Source organism: Vipera ursinii (genome assembly GCF_947247035.1).
Source record: "Vipera ursinii genome assembly, chromosome: 1".
NCBI classification, from domain to species: domain Eukaryota; kingdom Metazoa; phylum Chordata; class Lepidosauria; order Squamata; family Viperidae; genus Vipera; species Vipera ursinii.
In genome coordinates this window covers 13,170,461-13,195,498 of record NC_139512.1, presented here as the reverse complement: position 1 = coordinate 13,195,498, position 25,038 = coordinate 13,170,461, and the positions used below count along the sequence as shown (strand labels likewise).

Below are 25,038 nucleotides of genomic sequence, written 5' to 3'. Positions count from 1 at the left end.
GTAAATTAAATTTAAAAATTGAAATAAATTAAAGATTAGAGTTAATTTAAATCCATTTCCCGTAAAAAAAACCCACACTTCTTTTTTTTTCTATCCAGAAACGCTTCGCTTTCCCACGTCCTTCTCCAACGCACGTGTAGCACGAAGTCTCGCTCTCCCCCCCCCCCGCTCCCCGCCCCGCCCGCTTCCCTCCCGTCTCTTCCCCATTGGCTGCGGTCCAGTCCTCCCCTTCGCTGATTGGCTCCGACGCGCTGCGATGGAACGAAACTCCTAGGCCAACGTTCTAACCACGCCCCCCCCCTCCGTATCAGAGCAGGAGTCGTAGCTGCGATCGGCGTGTTACGCCTCGAGATCGGGACGCGGAGTAAGAAGGTCGCGCTGAGTAACAGGTTAGGAGTGACTCCACCGGGTTGGAAAGTTACGTGCAGTGTGGCGGTGGTGGTGGTGGAAGGCGTGAGAGTTCGAGCTGCCTGCCTCGAGGGAGAGTTTTCCAATGATTCCGCGGTTAAGCGTGGCTGCAGAAGTCGGTGGCTGAGATTTAGTGGGAAAACACGTGCGTGGGAACGCGTGCCGTGCAAATTCCATTGGGCCTTCTTACAACTCGCAAAAGGGCTGCTTCTCACCCGCCCAAACTGGCAGATTAGACTTATTTCCCCGTACAGCCCTTGACTAATCGCCTGGTTTCTTCTGATGGCGATTTAAAAAAAAAAGATTTTAAATTTTGAAAGAGGTTTTTTTTTTCCCTGAGTGCCAAGCAGCCAAAACAATGAAAATTTTTTAATTTGTTTTTAACTTTTGTATCTTTGTTTTTTAATCACCCTGTAAACCGCCCTGAGTCCTTCGGGAAAGGGCGGTATATAAATGTAATAAAATAAATAAATAAAATAAATTCCTTTTTTTGCCGTTTGAAAAGGGTGATTTAAAAACAAAAAAAACACAAACTTATTTATGCCAGGTTGGTTGGTTTTTTTAAAGTGCCATAACATTCTTCGCGTGGCGGTTTGAAGAACAAAAAATAACTTTCTGGGGGGGAAAAAAATCTCTCATCTGGTAACATAAAATGGTAGTAAATATTTCCTTTCCTGTGGAATCTTTCGGGTTTTCCTTTCTTGCTTAAAAGGAGGAGTGTGGGACCTGTTGAATCCAGCTGCTGACCTTGATTTTCTGTTGTTGTTTTTTTTAAAAAAAAAAAGCTTAGTGGTGGTTTTGATAAGCTTGTATATTGTATTTATTTCTGTTGTGAATTGCCTAGAGTGGCTTAGACGAGGTGGGTGGCATTATTTTTATTTATTTATTTTAATTCCATTTATATCCCGCCCTTCTCCAAAGACTCAGGGCGGCTTTACAAACTTAGCAGTAGCCTTCATTCTATGTATATTCCTGCTTATTAGGGCTTTCACACACACCCCAAGCGGCATTATTACAAAGTCAGCAAATCAATTAAAACTATATTTCCCTCTCTCACACACTCATCCTTCATACGTGCAGCCATACACATACAACACTTCTAGACTGTTGACTTACTTCCTCCAGAAATTAGCAATTCTTTTACAGACTTAACAGCAGCTCATTTAGTAACCATTCAAAGTTACAACAGCCCCCGGGATGGGTGGGTGGGTGGGAAATGACTTATGACCATTTTTCACACTTACGACCGTTGCAGCATCCCCGTGGGTGACGGGATCAAAATTCAAAGGCTTTTGCAACTGACTCATGACCGTGGCTGTGTCCTGTTGATCCCCTTTTGCGACCTTTGGCAAGCAAAATCGATGGGGGAAGTCCGATTCACTTCACGACCGGGTTACTAACTTTATCCCCTGCGCTGGTTCACTTAACAACCGGGGCCAGGAAGGGTCGTCAAAGGGGACAAAGCTCTCTTGACAGATGTTTCGCTGAACAATTGCGGTCGTACGTTGAGGACTACCTGTGTTTGGATAGCGAGAAGGGAGCTGTAGGCTAGGTGGCGGTTTTAATACAAGTTTTTATTAGACTTTTTTTTAAAAAAGGAGAAATTATTAGCAATTCCTTCTTCCTACTTGAAACTTTAGGGGTCAAAGAGGTCTTGGAGAACTAGATTGTTGGCAGGTAAAACTGTTGAGGGGTTTGGAGCAGACCAGAATTCGGGAGGCCAAAACTCCTAACCCTGTTGATTTTTGAGGAATGGAGGATGGAAGGATATGTGAAAAAAGTAAGGTTCTACATTTAGGCAAGAAAAACCAAATGCACAGGTAATAGTATAGGGGGTACCTTGCTCGATAGTAGCAACTGTGAGCAGGATCTTGGAGTCCTAGTGGACAATCCCTTAAACATGAGCCAGCCGTGTGCTGCAGCTGCCAAAAAAGCCAACACAGTGCTAAGCTGCATTAACAGAGGAATAGAATCAAGATCACTTGAAGTACTAATACCACTTTACAAGGCCTTGGGAAGGCCACACTTGGAATCCGGCATCCAGTTTTGGTCACCACGATGTAAAAAAAGATGCTGAGACTCTAGAAAGAGTGCAGAGAAGAGCAACAAAGATGACCAGGGGACTAGAGGCTAAAACATATAAGGAACGGTTGTTGGAATTGGGAATGTCTAGTTCAGGGGTAGGCAAGGAGAGAAGCAACCTAGAACTAAGGAGAAACTTCCTGACAGATCAATTAACCAGTGGAACTCCTTGCCTCCAGAAGTTGCAAATGCTCCTCCAAGGTCCCTTCCAACATCATCATGATGATGATGTCCTTGACTTAAACAACCACAATTGGGACCAGAATTTTCATTGCTGGGCAAAGTGGTTGCTAAGTGAGTCATGCCCCATTTTTACGACCTTTTTTTTTTTTTGACACGGTTAAGCAGATCACTGCAAACCTTGCTTTTTTCACCGTTGAATTTCATTTTGTTAGATAGCGCCAAGTGTTCGAGTCTGTCCAGATCCTCCTGTATCTTACGCCTGTCTTCTGGAGTGTTGGCTATTCCTGCCAGCTTGGTGTTGTCTGAAAATTTGATGAGTTCCCCATCTATCCCCTCATCCAAATCATTGATGAAGATGTTGAAGAGCACTGGGCCCAGAACAGAGCCCTGGGACACCCCACTACACACTTCCTTACATGTAGATGCGGTTCCATTGAGGACCACACGCTGAGTACGGCCTGTCAGCCAGCTACGAATCCATCTGGTGGTGATGCTGCCTAACCCACATTTTTCTATCTTATCAAGTAGTGGGTTGTGATCTACTTTATCAAATGCCTTACTGAAGCCCAAGTAAATTATATCCACAGCATTCCTCTGATCCACTAATTTTGTCACTTGGTCAAAGAATGCAATAAGATTTGTCTGGCATGATGTGTTTTTGACAAACCCATGTTGGCTTTTAGTAAATGACTTTGTTTGCCTCTACGTGCTCGCTGATTCGTTGTTTGATTATCTTTTCCAGAATCTTCCCAGGTATTGAGGTCAGGCTGATAGGTCTGTAATTTCTTGGATCCATTTTTTCCCCCTTGTTTTGAAGATGGGAACTACATCAGCTCTCTTCCAGTCCTCTGGTAGTTCCCCAGTGCTCCAGGATCTTTGAAAAATATAGTTCAGTGGTTCTGAGATCACATCTGCCATTAGGCAGTCGTTAAATGAACCTGGCGTCCCTCCTTGACTTTGCTTGGCAGAAGGTCGCAAAAAGTGATCACGTGACGAACTTGGGATGCCGCAACGGTCATAAGTATGAACCTCCAAGGTCCCTTCCAACTTTATTGTTATTATTGAGGCTTCGTCTCAATCCTGCCAGGACTGAGTGGCTGTGCATACTGGCATCTCGGGTCAACCAGATTATTCCACCTTTAACGATGGGGGGTGAGGTGTTACCCCCCGTAGATAGGGCTCGCAACTTGGGCGTCCTCCTGGATTCACGACTCAATTTTGAAGATCACATAGGAGCCGTGACCAGGGGGGCTTTTGCCCAGGTTCGCCTGGTGCGCCAGTTGCGACCCTACCTGGACCGAGATGCCCTACGCACAGTCACTCATGCGCTCGTGACCTCCCGTTTAGACTACTGCAACGTTCTCTACATGGGGCTGCCCTTGAGGACCACCCGGAGGCTTCAGCTGGTGCAGAATGCGGCCCCGCGAGTTGTGATGGGGGTTTCCTGATACTCCCATGTAACACCTCTACTCCGTGAGCTGCATTGGCTTCCGGTTGCCCTTCGGGTGAGATTCAAGGTGCTGGTGATGACCTATAAAGCCCCAAATGGCTTGGGTCCGGGATATCTGAGGGAACACCTGCTGCCGGCATCAAGCTCCCTTCGTCCAGTGTGCTCCCACAGGGAGGGTCTTCTCAGGGTTGTTGTTGTTAGCTGCGAAGTCGTGTCCGACCCATCGCGACCCTATGGACAACATTCCTCCAGGCCTTCCTGTCCTCTACCATCTTCTGGAGTCCATTTCAGCTCACGCCTTCTGCTTCAGTGACTCCATCCAGCCACCTCATTCTCTGTCGTCCCCTTCTTCTCTTGCCTTCCACCTTTCCCAGCATGAGGCTCTTCTCCAGTGAGTCCTTCCTTCTCATTAGGTGGCCAAAGTATTTGAGTTTTAGCTTCAGGATCTGGCCTTCTAAAGAGCAGTCAAGGTTGATCTCTAGGACTGACCGGTTTGATCGCCTTGCAGTCCAAGGGACTCGCAGGAGTCTTCTCCAGCACCAGAGTTCAAAGGCCTCCATTCTTTGGCGCTCGGCCTTTCTTATGGTCCAGCTTTCACTGCCATACATTGCAACTGGGAAGACCATAGCCTTGACTATATGCACTTTTGTTGACAGGGTGATGTCTCTGCTTTTTAGTGTGCTGTCTAGATTTGCCATGGCTTTCCTCCCCAGGAGCAAGCGTCTTTTAATTTCTTGGCTACAGTCCCCATCTGTGGTGATCTTGGAGCCCAGGAAAATAAAATCTGTCACTACCTCCATTTCTTCCCCATCTATTTGCCAGGAATTGAGAGGGCCGGATGCCATGATCTTGGTTTTCTTAATGTTTAGTTTCAACCCACCTTTTGCACTCTCCTTCTTCACCCGCAACAAGAGGCTCTTTAGTTCCTCTTCACTTTCTGCCATTAGAGTGGTATCATCTGCGTATCTTAGGTTGTTGATATTTCTCCCGGCAATCTTAATTCCAACTTTTGATTCATCTAGCCCTGCCTTTTTCATGATGTGCTCTGCATATAAGTTAAATAGGCAGGGCGACAGTATACAGCCTTGCCGGACTCCTTTCCCAATTTTGAACCAATCAGTGGTTCCCTGTCCAGTTCTCACTGTTGCTTCTTGACCCAGAAGGGTGCCGCCCTTCTCAGGGTGCCGCCGCTTAAAGATTGCCGGCGGGTAACACCCAGGGGTAGGGCCTTCTCAGTGGGCACGCCTGCCCTTTGGAACCAGCTGCCCGCGGAGCTTAGGACTGCCCCCGACCTCTTTGAGCTCTCCGGCCCAGGCTGAGAATTTTAATTTTAACCGGGGTTTTTTATTTTCTCTCAGGGACTGATTTAATCTGTTTAATTGTTTTTAACTTTTGTATTGATTTTTCTTTTAACACCCTGTAAACCGCCCTGAGTCCTTCGGTAAAGGGCGGTATATAAATCCAAATAAATAAATAAATTGTTGTTGTTGTTGTTGTTGTTGCAAATGGTAATCACATGACCCACCAGGATGCCATAACTGTCACAGACACATGCCAGTTGCCAAGTGCCCAATTTTTGTTCATAGGATCTTAGATTGTCCCAAAGGTGCTTTTTCAGGAGCCAACTGGACTTAATTTTACTTTTTCTTTGAAGCCAACACAGTGCTGGGCTGCATTAACAGAGAGGGATAGAAGCGAGATCACGTGAAGTGTTAATACCGCTTTACAACGCCTTGGTAAGGCCACACTTGGAATCCTGCATCCAGTTTTGGTCACCATGATGTAAAAAAAGATGTTGAAACTCTAGAACAGGCATGTTAACTGCCGGCCCGCGGACTGGATGCATAAATACTGTAACCGCGCCCACCCCATTGCCAGCAATGAGGAAAAAGTCATGAGACGTCACACAACGTCACATGTGACGTCGTGAGTTTGACATGCCTGCTCTAGAAAGAGTGCAGAGAAGAGCAACAAAGATGATCAGGGGACTGGAGGCTAAAACATACAAGGAACGATTGCTGGAATTGGGTAGGTCTAGTTTAATGAATAGAAGGACGAGGGGGGACATGATAGCAGTCTTCCAGTATCTCAGGGGCTGGCCCAAAGAAGAGGCAGTCAAGCTGTTCTCCAAAGCGCCTGAAAGCAGGACAAGAAGCAACGGATGGAAACCAGTCAAGGAGAGAAGCAACCTGGAACTAAGGAGAAACTTCCTGACAGTTAGAACAATTAATCAGTGGAACAACCTGCCTCCAGAAGTGGTGGGTACTCCAACCCTGGAGGTTTTTAAGAAGAAACTGGACAGCTTATTTCTTTGAAAGGGTGTAGGCAGTGTCTCCTGATTGAACAGGGGGTTGGTTGTTAAATTGGCCACAATTCATTTAACAGCTGCCTTGCTTAAGGAATGGAAACTCTGCTTGCGACTGTGTCCATAAGTCAAGGACTAGTGAAGGGCTGTAAATTTTGGTAGCCGCTACTATAATGGCTGAGTTTTAAAAATTGAATCACAGGGAGTCCTCGACTTACAACAATTCGCTTAGTGACCGAATTTCAAACGGCACTGAAAAAAGTGACTCATGACCATTTTTCACACGACCGGTGCAGACTCCCCTTGGTCTTAAGAACTAAATTCAAATGCTTGGCAGGACCGTTTGCAATGTCCTGGGATCACGTGATCCCCTTTTGCGAGCTTCCGACGAGCAAAGTCCACGGGGAAGCCAGATTTCGCTTAACGGCCGGGTTTCTAACTTGTGACCTGCCGTGATTCACTTAACGATTGTGGCGAGGAAGGTCATAAAATGGGGCAAAACTCATTTGACGACAGAAAGGCAGGGCGCGCTTGAGGCCGTCGGTCTGAGGGTCAACCTGCCCCTTTTCTATCGGATTTGCCTTTCACGGACTGATATTTGTGCAGCATTTTTCAAAGCTGAAGCAAGTCCTAACGTTGTCTTTATTCTTTCCAGCTGAAGGATAAATGATTGGGTTTTGGCTGTGGGTGCCGGGCCAGTCTGCCTAATAATGGATACGAATTGTTGCACCCCTGTTGTGTCTTCACCAAATAAGGAGATAATTCTGCAGGAGTCTTGTATGAACACCTTGTACCCAAGGATTGTATTTCTGTGTGAGTTGTCACAAGGTGACTTTCCTGGCACCAGCATGAAAGAACAACAACTATCCCAAAGTATCTAAGGTCTTATATTTGCCCCTGGCAAGGAGCCCAGTGGGACAGACGTTAATTTTCTGAGCATATTTGCATTAGCTGGATGGATGGAAACTCATCAAGGAGAGAAGCGACCTAGAACTAAGGAGAAACTTCCTGACAGTGAGAACAATTAACCAGTGGAACAACCTGCCTCCAGAAGTGGTGAATGCTCCAACACTGGAGGTTTTTAAAAAGAGACTGGACCGAAATGGTATAGGGTTTCCTGCCTGAGCAGGGGGTTGGACTAGATGACCTCCAAGGTCCCTTCCAACTTCTTCTTCTTCTTCTTCTTCTTCTTCTTCTTCTTCTTCTTCTTCTTCTTCTTCTTCTTCTTCTTATTATTATTATTATTATTATTATTATTATTATTATTATTATTATTATTATTATTATTATTATTATTATTATACCTTTATTCATTAAACATGAAACTCAGTCAACTGAACACTCAAATTGACTGGCGCTAATGGTTGACACAGGTTGCTGCCAGCGTCCTAGGTATCAACCAGGTACCTCCTTAAAATGTAAGATGTTCCGAGTAGCGCAGTTTTTTGTAGCGCTGCTGGAGTTATTGCAGGAAGTTGCAATTTCTTGATGTGTTTTGCAAAGTTTTTGGACATGGTTCCCAGTGCCCCGATGACAATGGGTATCCCTCTTACGCGTTTCATCCATAATCGCGCAGTTTCGATGGCCGGGTCGCGGTATTTCGTAATTTTGTCCAGTTCTTTTTCTTTAAGTCTGGCATCTCCTGGTACAGCGATATCAATCAACTGTACGCTTCGGTTCTCTACGACTGTGATATCCGGCGTGTTGTGTTCCAAATGGCCATCTGTCTGTATTGGGAAGTCCCACAAGATCTTCACCCTCTCATTCTCGACAACTTTTTCCACCCTATGTTCCCACGACTTTTCGGACACAAGCAAGTCGTATTTTTTACACAATGCCCAGTGGATTAGTTTAGCAACTCGGTCATGTCTAGCTTTGTAATCAGTTTGCGTGATTTTGCTACATTCACATATTAAATGTGAAACAGTTTCAACTTTGTCGTTGCAACATCAGCAATTTGGATTGTCAGTAGATTTTTGTATCTTCGCTTTCATGGCATTAGTTTGTAGTGCTTGTTCTTGAGCAGCCAGTATTAAGCCTTCCGTTTCCTTCTTGATGGTTCCCATCTTAAGCCATGCCCATGTCAAATTGTTATCGCATTTTCCTTCAATGTTTTTCAAACGCTGTCCATGCAAAGCTTTGCTTTTCCATCTATTTAATCTGTCATCCAGCCGTTTTTCCTTATATTCTGCCTTTGTTATTTTGATAATGCTCTCTGTTTTCACAGCCTGCAGCAATTTTTCTGTACTCTGATTTACATAGTCATTCAAACTTCGTTTTTCTTCTTCTACAGTTTGGTGGATTTGCAGTAGCCCTCTGCCCCCCTATTCTTCTTGGCAGGTACAACCTGTCGATGTCAGTTCGTGGATGTAGAGCGTGGTGCATGTTCAAAAGTTTACGCGTTTTCCGGTCTAGGTGTTCCAATTTGGCCAATGTCCAGTTGATAATTCCAGCTGGGTAGCGTATCACTGGGACTGCCATTGATTTATCTATCTATCTGTCTATCATCTATCTATCTATCTTCTATCTATCTATCTATCCAGCCTTTCCCTTTCCTACTCCCCGATGGTTGGATTCAGATTATGCTCTACAGCAGAGGTCCCCGACCTTTTGGGCACCGGGAAGTGGTTCCGTGGACAGGTTTTTCCACAGACCGGAGGGTTGCGTGGTTTTGTGTGCTGCCTGCATCCCGCGGATGGGGATTTGCTGGTTTGTGCGGACCGGTTGCTGGCACGGCTGCCTGGCTGAGGCATTCTGGGAGTTGAAGTCCACCAGTCATAAAAGGGCCAAGTCTGAAGGCATCCTGAAGTCCAGCGTCCTGAGTTCACAATGTACAGAACCAAAGTTTTAATGGAATCCAAAACGGGGCGTTTGTTTGCCAGATGCCAGATGCCAGGCCGAGAGTAGCCTGGTAACGTTCGGGAGGTGGTTATTTTTGAATCCCGCGTTCCAAAGTTTCCAGGTTTCTATTCTTAGAATCGGATTCTTGTTGACGCCCTTGTGTTCTCCTTGCTGAATGCTTACATTTTGATTGGAACTTTTTTATTTGAATCTCTTCCTCCCCCTCCTCCTCCTCCCCCCCTTCCTTGTTGTCGTCCTCTTCCTCCTCTTCTCTTCCTCCTCCTCCTTATTCTTATTCTTCCTCCTCTTCCTCCTCCTCCTCTGCTCCTCCTCTTCCTTCTTCTTATTCCTCCTCTTCCTCTTCTCCTTTCCCTCCTTCTCCTTATTCTTTTCTCCTCCTCCTCTCTTCCTCCTTTTCCTTCTCCTTCATATTCCTCCTCCTCCTCTTCTCCTTTTTCTTCTTCTCCTTCTTCTTCTTCCTCTTCCTCCTCCTCCTCTTCTCCTCCTTATTCCTCCTCCTCTCATTGCTGTTGTTGTTATTATTATTATTATTGCATAAAATATAATAGCATCCTTCCCGCTATCCTTTACCTGACCATCCCATAATTGTAACACACACACCCCACCCCCCAGAAGCGGGCCATATGTTCCAACTACTTCCTCCTCTGCTTTTCAGGGCCTCCCATGGCATCGGAAGAAAAAGAGGAGAACCATCTGCTTCTTGATGGTCACAAGATGGAGGAGCAGGTAAGTTCCTCCGCCTGGATTTCCACTTCCTTCCTAACCCTGATTGGTTTTAACCCTGATCGGATGAACAAGCCGTCGTGGGTTGGGTGACGGCAATGTTGCGGAAACCACGGCAGTTGCGTTCGCGTCACATCCCAGAAAACCCAGCCAGCCGATTGATGACCGGAGGGTCCCGGTTGGGAAGTTTTGAGGTCTGATCGGCAACTGGCGGCCATCAAGCTACGATCTGCCCCTTCAACTTGGCAGCTGTTTTTTTGTTGTTGTTGTTGAATTCATCGGGAATTCTTCCCCGCAGAACCTGATCCGTCGGGTCGCCCACCTTCCCTTGGTCAGCTCCACCTGCCACCTGGTCTCCTCCACCTACGCCTGCACCAAGGAGACCAGCCCCTACGTGAGGTCCGTCTGCGATGTGGCTGAGAAAGGGGTGAAGACCCTCACGGCAGCTGCTCTGTGCGGTGCCCAACCGTTGGTCACCAGGCTGGAGCCTCAGAGTGAGTAAGAAGGGCAGAGCGGTGTTTGGGGGAAGTGGCAGCTCGACATTTAGAATACAATAGAGTGACAGAGTTGGAAGGGACCTTGGAGGTCTTCTAGTCCAGCCCCCTGCTCAGGCAGGAAACCCTATACCATTTCGGACAAATTGTCTGCCCAGTCTCTTCTTAAAAACTTCCAGTGTTGGAGCATTCACAGCTTCTGGAGGCAGGTAGTTCCACTAGTTAATTGTTCCCACTGTCAGGAAATTTCTCCTTAGTTCCAGGTTGCTTCTCTCCTTGACTAGTTTCCATCCGTTGCTTCTTGTCCTGCTTTCAGGTGCTTTGGAGAATAGCTTGACTACCTCTTCTTTGTGGCAGCCCCTCAAATATTGGAAGACTGCTATCATGTCACCCCTGGTCCTTTTCCTTAAACTAGAGCCAGGGGTAGAGGCAACCTTGGCTCTTTTATGACTCATGGACTTCAACTCCCAGAATTCCTGAGCCAGCCACACTGAGGGGAAAGGGAGAGATTTCCATGCTGAGCCATGCTGGCTCAGGAATTCTGGGAGTTGAAGTCCACCAATCATAAAAGAGCCCAGGTTGCCTACCCCTGGCCTAGGCCTAGGCCGCTTTATGACTCATGGACTTCAACTCCCAGAATTCCTGAGCCAGCCACGCTGAGGGGAAAGGGAGAGGTTTCCAAGCTGAGCCAGGCTGGCTGAGGAATTCTGGGAGTTGAAGTCCACGAGTCATAAAAGAGCCAAGGTTGCCTACCCCTGGCCTAGGCCTAGGCCGCTTTATGACTCATGGACTTCAAGTCCCAGAATTCCTGAGCCAGCCACGCTGAGGGGAAAGGGAGAGGTTTCCAAGTTGAGCCAGGCTGGCTGAGGAATTCTGGGAGTTGAAGTCCACGAATCATAAAAGAGCCAAGGTTGCCTACCCCTGAAGCAGACATACCCAATGCCAGCAATCATTCTTTATATATTTATATTTGGTTTGCAGGAGTAGATGGGCTCTAAAGTTGGGCACTGAAATGGACAGATCTGTGGAGGAGGCTGAAATTGTGGATTCCTACATCAACCAGGAGGCTGGACTAGATGATCTTTAAGGGTCCTTCTGACTCTTCTGCCCTGAGATTCTAAGCTTCAGTTTGCCTCAGAGGGTGATAGACCGTCCTTTGTTGGAGCTTGTGGGACTAATCTGGTCTTTCTCAACCTTGAAAACATTTAAGACGTGAGCGCTTCAACTCCCAGAATTCCCAGTCAGCAGACTGCCTGAAGAATTCTGGGAGTTGAAGTCCACATGTCTTAAAGCAACCAAGAGTGAGAACTAGATGACCTCTGATATCTTCTAGCCCTCACTTAATCTTAAAATCGGGCGTGCATATTTGATGAACAAATTAATACAAGTCTGATGCCCAGCCATCATCATTCAAGCAGTCCTGAGGACTAGCACCTTGAAACAATTTTTTGCAGCTGTGGTGGCTGGCAAGATGATGAAAAAAATTATTTCTATGGATTCCAGCGGAACTGCTGGTCTGGTGTGTTGCTCGTGTCTTTGTGTATTTTTTTGTTTTAAGTATTCCCAAATAGTTTGAGAGTTGTGCAAAAAAAAATTTCCGTTCCTGAGAAAGTGTGTTTCTCAATGTTGACAAGTTTAAGCTGTATCGACTTCAGCTCCCAGAATTCCTCAGCCAGCATACTGGCTATGGAATTCTGGGAGTTGAAGTCCACAGACGTTGTCAGGGGAATTCTGGGAGTTGAAGTCACAGATGTTGGCTGAGGAATTCTGGGAGTCAAAGTCCACAGACGTTGGCTGGGGAATTCTGGGAGTCAAAGTCCACAGATGTTAGCTGGGGAATTCTGGGAGTTGAAGTCCACAAATGCTGGCTGGGGAATTCTGGGAGTCGAAGTCCACAGACATTGGCTGGGGAATTCTGGGAGTCGAAGTCCACAGACGTTGGCTGGGGAATTCTGGCAGTCGAAGTCCACAGACGTTGGCTGGGGAATTCTGGGAGTCAAAGTCCACAGATGTTGGCTGGGGAATTCTGGGGAGTTGAAGTCCACAGATGCTGGCTATGGAATTCTGGGAGTTGAAGTCCAAGTCCACACATCTGAAAATTACCAATATTTAGAAACATTTCTTAAATTAGCAAAGGGGGATTGTGTGGACCCAGTTGAGCCGTCTTTCTGTCTCTCTCTTCCCAGTTGCAACAGTGAATGTGTATGCATGCAAAGGACTGGATAAATTGGAAGAAAAACTACCTATCCTACAGCAGCCATCTGAGAAGGTACGTGGCCCTTTGCCACAGGCGTTCTGGCTTCATTAGGAATCTAGTTTTGCTTGAATCACGTTGCAGAGTCAGTCCACCACCACATCAGCATGATTGATCTCTGTGTGGTCTCCCATCCGTTCAGGGGAAATCAAGATGGCAGACAAGATCTTTACAGGGAGTGGATCCCCAAGACAGCTCTACTTTGGACCAAGCTAGCAGGTTGTGTGAACCCACTTTTCTAGCTCAGAAAAGTTTCGGGGTTTAGCGTCGGTTAGTCTTGGATTCAAGGATTTCCATATTTACATCCTTTTGGGGAAAAATGTCAAGGCAAAACCACTCCTAGGCAAATAGAGCTAGTTTTTGAGTTACGACCACGGTTGCCCCCCAAATTTCAGTTGCTAAGCAAGACAGGCTTTCAGTCATAAAAGGGTCAAGTTTGAAGACCCCCTGGTGTGGAGCCTCCTTGGCTGCAGGATGTTTCCTGCCCTGGGTCCCTTCACCGTTGAAGACGGGCGGAGGCTGTTGGGGATGACTCCGTGTTGTCTGCCTCTCACACTGAAGCGCAAACGTTTCCTGGAGCCTGCAATGTTTTCTGGGAATGCGTTCATCCTCCCGCACCATCCGAAGGGTGTTCATCCCAAAGCGCACGGCTCAATGTCCGTGGAGATGCTCGGTCAATCCAGATCAGAGTTGTCCCTTTTTTTCAGAAGGCAAATGGACTTTTTTTTGTTTTTCCTTTGAAGATGTTTTGCTTCTCATCCAAGAAGCTTCTTCAGCTCTGACGGGATGGTGGGGAAGGGAAGGATTTATATTTATATGGCTAGTCCTTTCAGCAGCTCCAAGAAGGCTCCACACCCATTTGCACCACTCGGGGGACCCTGAGGACACAGATAAACCTCCAAGTGGCCTCAACGACTCTCTGAAAGGATGCAAACGACCAGATTTCTGCAAGGAGTATAAATCCTTCCATTCCTCACCATCCGGTCAGAGCTGAGGAAGCTTCTTGGATGAGAAGCGAAACGTCTTCAAAGGAAAACCAGAAAGTCCAGTTGCCTCCTGAAAAAAAATCACTTTTGGGACATTAAGAGAAGATTGTGTGAGTGATTTGGGGGCCCTCAAGTCAACACTGACTCTTAGCAACCACAGATAGATAGTCCTCCACGTACGACCACAATTGAGCGCAAAATTTCTGCTGTTAAGCGAGACACTTGTTAAAAGAGAGTTTTGCTCCATTTTGTATCCTTTCTTGGCACGGTTGTTAAGCGAGTCACTGCAGCTGTTAAGTTAGTAACACGGCTGTGAATTGAATGCGGCTTCTTCCCCGTTGACTTTGCTTGTCAGAAGGTCACAAGAGATAGATGATGATGATGATAATAATAATAACAACAACAGTTGGAAGGGACCTTGGAGGTCATCTAGTCCAACCCCCTGCTCAGGCAGGAAACCCTATACCATTTCAGAAGAATGGCTGTCCAGTCTCTTCTTAAAAACTTCCGGTGTTGGAGCATTCACAGCTTCTGGAGGCAGGTTGTTCCATAAGATAAGATGATAAGATAAACTTTATTGTCATTTTTTTACTGTGGGCCCAACGGGCACACATCAAAAATGAAATTTAGTTGCCCGCTCTCAAAGTGGAACACATACATGACACACACCTAAACATACTGTATACAACATATGTATAGACCCACCCACCCCTACACATACACAACAAATAAATATTAAACACCATCCACCTTGAATATATAACGGAAGGAGGACGCTTGAGAGTTCACAAGGTTAATGCTGTACAGAATGAAACATGCAAAAGGGGGAATTGCATGATTCTGGGGAAGCCGCAACCGTCGTAAATACGACTCAGTCGCCAAACGTCCAAATTTTAATCGCTGGGGATGCTGCGATGGTCATAAGGGTTAAAAACGGTCCTAAGTCCCTTTTTTCCAGTCGCTAAACAAATTGTCGTAAGTTGAGGACCGCCTACGTTCTAAAAACGAGGGCATTCTTGGAGACGAGGATGCCGCAATGCTTCTTGGTTTATCTCCCTCCTCCAGGTGGTAGCAGACATCAAGGAATTGTTGTCGAACAAAATCACCGGAGCCCAAATTGTCGTTTCCGGCACCGTCCACGGGGCGAAGGAGGCCGTGTCCAGTGGCGTGAGCGGGATGGTGGCCGTGGCCAAGGTGGCCGTCCAGGGCAGCCTGGAGATAACCCATTCCGTCGTGGCAGAGGGTGTGAACAGTGTTATGCGCTCCAGAGTGGGTGAGATGGTGGCCATCAGTATGGATACGATGCTGGGCAAGTCAGAAGAATTAGTCGATTACTATCTCCCCATGACGGAACGAGAACTCGGTGAGTGCTAATTTTCCCCGATCCAGATGTGCTCCCCAAAATTCCCCCCCCCCGGCGGATACGACAGGTTGTCCTCAACGTACGACCGTACTTGGGGTTCCAAACTTTCTGTGGCTAAAGCAAGGTAAGTGAGCTTTGGCCCGTTTTGAGAGGCCGGCGAGAGAAGGCCATTTTTACTACGGGCCAAAGTGCGCTCGTAGTTAAAAAAAAAAGGCAATAAAAGTTATCATGTCTCATTTGGCGAACATTCTTGCCACTGTTGCTCAGTGGATCGCCCCGGTTGTTAAGTGAGTAACATGGTTGTTAAGTTTATCTGGCTTCTCCATTGAGTTTGCTTGTCAGAAGGTCCCAAAGGAGATCATCTGACCCCCTGGGGCACTGCATAAATACGAAAGAAAGGGAGGAAGAGGGAGGAAGAAGGGAAAGAAGACAGAGAAAAGGAAAGAAGGAAGGAAGAAAGAGAGAGAGAGAAAGAAAGAAAGGAAAGAAAGAGGGAAGAAAGAAAGAAAGAAGAAAGAAAAAAGAAAGAAAGAAAGAAAGAAAGAAAGAGACACATAGATCCATAAAGATATATGACAGATAAATATAGTTAGCAATAGCACTTAGACTTATATACCGCTTCATAGTGCTTTAGAGCCCTCTCTAAGCAGTTTGCAGCCTATTACCCCCCCCCCCTAAAAAAATCAATCTGGGTCAGTTTACCGACCTCAGAAAGATGGAAGGCTGTGTCAATCTTGAGCCGGTCAGGATCGAACTCCTGGCAGTAGGCAGAGTCAGCCTGCAATGCTGCATTCTAACCACTGCGCCACCAGGGCTCAAGAGAGAGAGAATATAGGCAGACAGATAGAAAGTGACAGATATTGTAAGATGATGGACAGATATTGTAGATAAACAGAAAGGAAGGAAGGAAAGAGAGAGAGAGAAAGAGAGAAACATAGAGATATATGATAGATAGATGATAGTTAGCAGTAGAACTTAGACTTATATGCAACCTGCCTCCAGAAGCGCTGAATGCTCCAACACTGGAAGTTTTTAAGAAGAGACTGGACAGCCATTTGTCTGGAATGGTATAGGGTTTCCTGCCTTAGCAGGGGGTTGGACTAGATGACCTCCAAGGTCCCTTCCAACTTATTATTATTCATAGTGCTTTAGAGCCCTCTCTAAGCAGTTTACAGCCTATTACCCCCCCCAAAAAAATCAATCTGGGTCATTTTACCGACCTCAGAAAGATGGAAGGCTGTCTCAATCTTGAGCCGGTCAGGATCGAACTCCTGGCAGTAGGCAGAGTCAGCCTGCAATGCTGCATTCTAACCACTGCGCCACCAGGGCGCTCTCTCTCTCTCTCTCTCTCTCTCTCTCTCTCTCTCTCGAGAGAGAGAGAGAGAGAGAGAGAGAGAGAGAGAATATAGGCAGACAGATAGAAAGTGACAGATATTGTAAGATGATAGATGGACAGATATTGTAGATAAACAGGAAGGAAGGAAGGAAGGAAGGAAGGAAGGAAGGAGAGAGAAAGAGACAGACACATAGAGATATATGATAGATAGGTAGACGATAGTTAGCAATAGAACTTAGACTTATATACAGCTTCATAGTGCTTTAGAGCCCTCTCTAAGCAGTTTACAGCCTATTGCCACCCCCACCCCCCAAAAAAAACCAATCTGGGTCCTCATTTTACCAACCTCAGAAGGACAGGAGGCTGAGTCAACCTTGAGCTGGTCAGGATCGAACTGCTGGCAGTCGGAATTAGCCCGCAATACTGCATTCTAACCACTGCGCCACCAGGGCTCTTACGTACCTTTTACTTCAACTTTGAACCTCCGGGCTATGAGATGGTGTGGGGTTCCATTTTTCTTCCAGCTCAACTGGCTACCTCCATGGAGGGCTTCGAAACGGGCCCGGTGGAGCAGCAGAAGCAACGGAAAAGTTACTACGTGCGGCTTGGGTCCTTGTCCAGCAAGCTTCGCCACCGCGTCTTCCCGCATTTCCTGGCTAAGTTGAAAGACGTCAAGGAGGGCACCCAAGATGCCCTGGGCCAGCTGCACCAGACTTTAGTGCTGGTAAGAAAAAGGGGGAAAAAATCTTGGGATGTTTACGTCTTTTTTTTTTTTGAACTTTGCACATGCTTCTTAGCAGAGAAAATGCTTGCTTAACTTCCATTGGCTGACTTGCATTGATGTCACAGTGCAGGCATCACAGTCTTAACTCCCATTAGCTAACTTGCCGTGATGTCACAAGTCAGCTATCATATATTTTTAACTCCCATTGGCGGACTCGCTGTGATGTCACAAGGCAGCTATCACACATTCGTAACTCCCATTGGCCGACTTGCTGTGATGTCACAGTGCAGGCATCACAGTCTTAACTCCCATTAGCTAACTTACTGTGATGTCACAAGGCAGCTATCATATATTTTTAACTCCCATTGGCGGACTCGCTGTGATGTCACAAGGCAGCTATCACACATTCGTAACTCCCATTGGCCGACTTGCTGTGATGTCACAGTGCAGGCATCACAGTCTTAACTCCCATTAGCTAACTTACTGTGATGTCACAAGTCAGCTATCATATATTTTTAACTCCCATTGGCGGACTCGCTGTGATGTCACAAGGCAGCTATCACACATTCGTAACTCCCATTGGCTGACTTGCTGTGATGTCACAGTGCAGGCATCACAGTCTTAACTCCCATTAGCTAACTTACTGTGATGTCACAAGGCAGCTATCATATATTTTTAACTCCCATTGGCGGGCTCGCTGTGATGTCACAAGGCAGCTATCACACATTCGTAATTCCCATTGGCCGACTTGCTGTGATGTCACAGTGCAGGCATCACAGTCTTAACTCCCATTAGCTAACTTACTGTGATGTCACAAGGCAGCTATCATATATTTTTAACTCCCATTGGCGGGCTCGCTGTGATGTCACAAGGCAGCTATCACACATTCGTAATTCCCATTGGCCGACTTGCTGTGATGTCACAGTGCAGGCATCACAGTCTTAACTCCCATTAGCTAACTTACTGTGATGTCACAAGGCAGCTATCATATATTTTTAACTCCCATTGGCGGGCTCGCTGTGATGTCACAAGGCAGCTATCACACATTCGTAATTCCCATTGGCCGACTTGCTGTGATGTCACAGTGCAGGCATCACAGTCTTAACTCCCATTAGCTAACTTACTGTGATGTCACAAGGCAGCTATCATATATTTTTAACTCCCATTGACTGACTTACTGTGATGTCACAAGGCAGCTTTCACACATTCGTAATTCCCATTGGCTGACTCGCTGTGATGTCACAGTACAAACATCACATTCCTAACTCCCATTGACTGACTCGCTGTGATGTCACAGTGCAGGCATCACATTCCTAGCTCCCATTGGCTGACTCGCTGTGATGTCACAGTACAGACATCACATTCCTAACTCCCATTGACTGACTCGCTGTGATGTCACAGGACAGACATCACATTCCTAACTCCCATTGGCTGACTCGCTGTGATGTCACAGTGCAGGCATCACATTCCTAGCTCCCATTGGCTGACTCGCTGTGATGTCACAGTGCAGGCATCACATTCCTAGCTCCCATTGGCTGACTCGCTGTGATGTCAAGGCATCACATTTTCTAGGCTTCAAGCTTCAGAGGCTGACCAAACCAGCATTATTTTGCAGGGTGTTAAGGCTGATTTATCAAGATGAACAAAAGGTTTCAAGGTTTAAAACATGTCACTAAACAAGGCAGACCGTAACAAATCTTTCCAACTATGCTGGATGTGTTTTGAGCACAAAATACTTATGGAAAGGTCAGAATTGCTTGGGAAATCTTACGGAAAGTTTACAATTGGCAGTTGTTCAGATGTGTGGACTTCGATTCCCAGAATTCCCTGGCCTAGCCTAGCCAGGGAATTCTGGGAGTTGGAAGTCCACATATCTTAAAACTTGCCCACTTTGAAAAAGGAATGCTAGAGAGTAGAAGCAGTCCTCAAGTTATGACCAATTGAGCCCAGAATTTCAGTTGCTGAGCAAGGCTGTTGTTAAGTGGGCTTTGCCCCCGTTTTAGGACCTTTTCTGCCACACTTGTAAAAGAAATCACTGCAGTTCTTAAGTGAATCATTTGGTTGTTAAAAGAATCTGGCTTTTCCCCCCTGAGTTTGTTGGAAGCTGGCTGGGAAGTCTTCAAACTTGGCCTTTTTATGACTGGTGGACTTCAACTCCCAGAATTCCTCAGTCGGCCATTTTGATGAAACTGCAGGCTTGGATCCAGACTCTCCGGGGTCTTCAAACTTGGCCCTTTTAAGACTGGTGGACTTCAACTCCCAGAATTCCTCAGTCGGCCATTTTGATGAAACTACAGACTTGGATCCAGTCTCTCCGGGGTCTTCAAACTTGGCCCTTTTAAGACTGGTGGACTTTAACTCCTAGAATTACTCAGTCGGCCATTTTGATGAAACTGCAGGCTTGGATCCAGACTCTCAGGGGTCTTCAAACGGCCCTTTTAAGACTGGTGGACTTTAACTCCCAGAATTCCTCAGTCGGTCATTTTGATAAAACTGCGGGCTTGGATTCAGACCAGGGGTCTTCAAACCTGGCCCTTTTATGACTGGTGGACTTCAACTCTCAGAATTCCTCAGTCGGCCATTTTGATGAAACTACAGACTTGGATCCAGACTCTCAGGGGTCTTCAAACGGCCCTTTTATGACTGGTGGACTTCAACTCCTAGAATTACTCAGTCGGCCATTTTGATGAAACTGCAGGCTTGGATCCAGACTCTCAGGGGTCTTCAAACTTGGCCCTTTTATGACTGGTGGGCTTCAACTCATGCTGGCTGAGGAATTCTGGGAGTTGAAGTCCACCAGTCATAAAAGGGCCAAGTTTGTAGACCCCTGTTACAAATGGTGACAGGTGACGCCGGGCCATTGGAACCGTCATAAATATGAACCAGTTGCCAAGTGTCCAAATTTTGATCACGTGACCCTGGGGATGCGGTAACCGTCATAAGTCCGAAAACCGGTCATAGTCAACTTTTGTCCATCCTGTTGCAACTTTGAACGATTGCTACAAGCAATCCTCCACTTACAACAGTTCGTTTACTGACCGTTCAAAGTTGCAACGGTGATTTGTGATCATTTTTCACACTGTTGCTACATCCCCATGTGATCAACATTCAGACGCTTGGCAACTGACTCATATTTATGACCGTTGCAGTGCTCCTGGGGGGGGGGTCACGCAATCCCCTTTTGCGACCTTCTGACAAGCAAAGTCAATGGGGGGTGGGAGCCAGATTCGCTTAAGGACCGTGTCACTAATTTGATCACTGCAGTGATTCACTTAACAACTGGCAGGAAAGGTCGTAAAAATGGGGCACAGCTCACTGAACAAATGTTTCACTTAGAAACAGGAGGTCGACGCTGCTAACATCGGATGGAGCTGCAACCATTTTAAGTTTTACTCTTGGAGTTAGAGTTAGTTAGATGATGCTGGAGGGGAGGAACATGCATGAGAGTTTAGCGAGACATAACAATACTCAACCTAGTGTGAGAACCAAGGTTGTTGAAATAAGAGATGATAAGAATTGGCAGGCTGGAGAACTGGAGGGGAAGCCTGCATTTCAAACTAATTGGGGGATGTGATTTATGACTCTTAATTGGGGGAGGGAATTGTGCTTTGATACTATGTGTTGGGGGGGGACTCAGGTTTTGGCTTAGACTGTGGCAAATCTAGACAGCACACTAAAAAGCAGAGACGTCACACTGCCAAAAGAAGTGCGTATAGTCAAGGCGATGGTCTTTCCAGTTGCAATGTATGGCAGTGAAAGCTGGACCATAAGAAAGGCTGAGCGCCAAAGAATTGAAGCCTTTGAACTATGGTGCTGGAGAAGACTCCTGCGAGTCCCTTGGACTGCAAGGCGATCAAACCGGTCAGTCCTAGAGGAGATCAACCCTGACTGCTCTTTAGAAGGCCAGATCCTGAAGCTAAAACTCAAATCCTTTGGCCACCTAATGAGAAGGAAGGACTCACTGGAGAAGAGCCTCATGCTGGGAAAGGTTGAGGGCGAGAGAAGAAGGGGACGACAGAGAATGAGGTGGCTGGATGGAGTCACTGAAGCAGTAGGCGTGAGCTTAAATGGACTCCAGAAGATGGTAGAGGACAGGAAGGCCTGGAGGAACGTGGTCCATGGGGTCACGAGGGGTCGGAGACGACTTCGCAGCTAACAACAACAACATGTTAGTACCGATATTATGCTACTCAAATAAAGATTCTTTGAAGTAAACAATGCCTCGAAGTCCTTTGAAGAGTTTCATCCGTCGGAACCATGACACAGAAATTTGGGGGTCGCTTGTCGTAGGTTGAGGACTAATTGTACAAAGGCCCATTGCTCAGGATCACGCAGTATACGGGCATGCTGGGAGATAGGAGCCTTTTCGTAAAAATTAACACTTGGCAAAACTTCTCCGCTTTTTTTGCCCTTTGTTAGATCGAACACGTCAAACACGGGGTGGACCAGAGCTTGCAAAATGGCCAGGAGAAACTCTTCCAGATGTGGCTGGTCTGGAGCCAGATGCATGCTGAGAACGGCAAGCAGGTGGATTCATCAGCACAGCCGGAGGTAGCTTTGCCATTCTTTCTCACCTGTTTATTTCCAGTTTCAATTCTTTTTATTATTATTATTATTTATTTGTTTTTGCTGGGAACATCTGAGTTCACACTCGCCACGAAGGATCGCGTGCTGCGACATGCTGAGCTGTGTTTTGTAAAGCACAGTGGCTAGAATCGCAGAATAACGGAGTGGGAAGGGGCCTTGGAGGTCATCTAGTCCAAATCTCAACTCGAGCAGGAGACCCTGTACCATTTCAGACAAATAGCTGTCCAGTCTCTTCTTGAACACCTCCAGTGACGGAGCACCCGCCACCTCTGGAGGCATAAATGTCGGTTCCACTGATTAATTGTGGTAGCTGAATTGTTCTAACTGGTCATTAAAAGAAATGATCATATCTCAAGGGGAGGAAAGAGAAAGAGAAATCAATGGTGGAGAAGGAGACTTGGTGGTGGTGATGGAGGAGGAGGAGGAGGAGGAGAGGAAAGAAGGAAGAGGAGAGGAGGAGGAGAGGAAAGGAAGAGAAGGAAGAAGAGGAGGAGCCAGCCGTGTGCTGCAGCTGCCAAGAAAGCCAACACAGTGCTAAGCTGCGTTAACAGAGGGAGAGAATCCAGATCACGTGAAGTGTTAATACCACTTTACAAGGCCTTGGTAAGGCCACACTTGGAATAAGGCATCCAGTTTTGGTCACCACGATGTAAAAAAGAGGTTGAGACTCTAGAAAGAGGGCAGAGAAGAGCAACAAAGATGGTCAGAGGACTGGAGGCTAAAACACACAAGGAACGGTTGCTGGAATTGGGTATTTCTAGTTTAACGAAGACAAGGACGAGGGGGCACATGATAGCAGTGTTCCAGGATCTCAGGGGCTGCCCCAAAGAAGAGGCAGTCAAGCTCTTCTCCAAAGTCCCTGAAGGCAGGACAAGAAGCAACGGATGGAAACTCATCAAGGAGAGAAGCAACCTAGAATATAAGGAGAAACTTCCTGACAGTGAGAACAATTAAACCAGTGGAACAACCTGCCTCCAGAAGCGGTGAATGCTCCAACACTGGAAGTTTTTAAGAAGAGTCTGAAATGGTGTAGGGTTTCCTGCCTGAGCAGAGGCTTGGACTAAATGGCCTCCAAGGTCCCTTCCAACTTTATTACTATTATTATAATAGGTGGAGGAGAGGAGAGGAAGAGGAGAATGAGGAGGAGGAAGAGGAAGAGGAGAAGAAAGGAGGAAGGGGATGTGGAGGAGAGGTGAGGAGGAGGAGAGGAAAAGGCAGAGGAGAGGAGGAAGAGGATGAAAGGAGAAGAGAGGAGGTGGAGAAGAAATAAGAAAGGAGAACGAAGGTGGAGGGAAAGGAGGAGGAGGAGGAAGACGAGAGGGAGGTGAGGATGAGAAGAAAGGAGGAGAGGAAGATGAAAGGAGAAGAGGAGAGGAAGGGAGGAGGAGAGGGCAGAGGAAGATGAAAGAAGGAGGAGGAGGAGGAAGACAGGAGGAGAGGAGAGGTAAGGAAGAGGATGAGAAAGGAGGAGAGGAAAGAAGGCGGAGGAGGAGGAGGGCAGAGGAAGATGGAGAGGAGAGGAGGAGGAAGACAGGAGGAGAGGAGAGGTAAGGAAGAGGAGGAGAAAGGAGAGGAAAGAGGGCAGAGGAGAGGAGGAAGATGAAAGGATGAGGAGGAAGACGACAAAAAGAAAGGAGGAGGAATTATCCTGGCGAAGGAGGTGTGCTAATGATAGGAAGAGTGAGAGACGGACACCATCCTGACTCAGATGAATCTGAGGAAGCGCAGTTCTGCTGAGGCCCTGCCTTCTGCTCTTTCCTAGCTCGAGTCCCGGATGCTGACCACGTTTCGTGGGCTGGCTCAACAGGTGCAGCTCTCCTGCTGGACCCTCCTCTCCCAGCTCCAGGGTCTCCCCGCCAGCATCCAAGACAAAGCCAGGCTGATCTGGCACACGGCGGAGGACCTAAACCGTTCTTTTTCGACCGCCCGCTCCTTCGAAGAGGTGCCTCCCGCCATATTGGCCCAGAGCTGCCGGCGGATTGCCACGGCCCGGGGCTCGGTGGACGAGATCGTGGACTACGTGGTGCAGAACGTCCCCCTGCCCTGGGTGGTGGGGCCGTTTGCCCCCAGCTTGGTGGAACTGCCTTACGAGCCCAGCGTGGAGGGGAAGGAGGAAGGAGAAGACCCCCGAGACAAACGCGGTGCGGAGCCCAGGAAGGGAGCAGAAGAGACCTCTTTATAGAGCAAGCTCAAGAGCAGGGGGCTTCAAACTTGGCCCTTTTAGGACTGGTGGACTTCAACTCCCAGAATTCCTCAGCCAGCATGGCTCAGCTTGGAAACCTTTCCCTTTCCCCTCAGCCTGGCTGGCTGAGGAATTCTGGGAGTTGAAGTCCACAAGTCATAAAGCGGCCTAGGCCTAGGCCAGGGCTAGGCAACCTTGGCTCTTTTATGACTCGTGGACTTCAACTCCCAGAATTCCTGAGCCAGCATGGCTCAGCTTGGAAACCTTTCCCTTTCCGCTCAGCATGGCTGGCTCAGGAATTCTGGGAGTTGAAGTCCACGAGTCATAAAGCGGCCTAGGCCTAGGGGTAGGCAACCTTGGCTCTTTTATGACTCGTGGACTTCAAGTCCCAGAATTCCTGAGCCAGCATGGCCCAGGTTGGAAACCTCTCCTTTTCCCCTCAGCACGCCTGACTGAGGAATTCTGTGACTTGAAGTCCACCAGTCATAAAAGGGCCAAGTTTCAAGACCACCCCCCCCCCCCCACTCAAAAATGTCTCCCCAAATTGCTCAGGACTGCCTTGTACCACTAAAATAAAAAATAGAATTTTATTTAATTCCAGGAATGCAGAGTTCTGGAAGATTGCTTATCCGCTCTCAGGTGTGCCTTTTCTCAACCACCGTCCTTTTCAGATAGTCCTCGGCTTACGACCACCGTCGAGCCCAGAGTTTACGTCGCTAAGTGAGGCACTGGTTCAGGGAGGGGTTTTTTGCCCCATTTCACGAACTTCCTTGCCCAATATTATTAAATTAGTCACACGCTCTTTACTTTCCCCCCCCCATTGACTTCGCTGGTCAGAAGGTCGCAAAAGGGGATCATGTGGGAAACCCCCCCCCTCAGGGACATCATAAATATGAGTCGGTTGTCGAGCATCCGAATGTAAATCATGTGACACTGGGGATGCTGCAACGGTCATAAGTGTGAACAACGGTCCTAAGTCACTTTTTCCCAGTGCCGTTGTAACTTCAAACGATCACCAAGGACCACCGGTAGATGGACTTCAACTCCCAGAATTCCCCAGCCCGCAGGGAATTCTGGGAGTCGAAGTCCACCCATCTGA

The 25,038-nt window shown here is 47.2% G+C and overlaps 1 protein-coding gene across 1 annotated transcript; it reads left to right on the top strand.

Annotated features, from left to right (window-relative positions):
* The first annotated feature begins 312 nt into the window (after window positions 1–312).
* Window positions 313–23,996, top strand: LOC310641155 (perilipin-3-like). The gene is made up of 8 exons (XM_083363985.1): window positions 313–389; window positions 9,946–10,016; window positions 10,312–10,507; window positions 12,694–12,776; window positions 14,813–15,110; window positions 16,971–17,170; window positions 21,590–21,721; window positions 23,520–23,996. Exons 2-8 carry the CDS (start codon window positions 9,954–9,956, stop codon window positions 23,937–23,939), a joined length of 1,392 nt encoding a protein of 463 aa, XP_083220111.1. The 5' UTR covers window positions 313–389; window positions 9,946–9,953; the 3' UTR covers window positions 23,940–23,996.
* The last annotated feature ends 1,042 nt before the right edge of the window (window positions 23,997–25,038 follow it).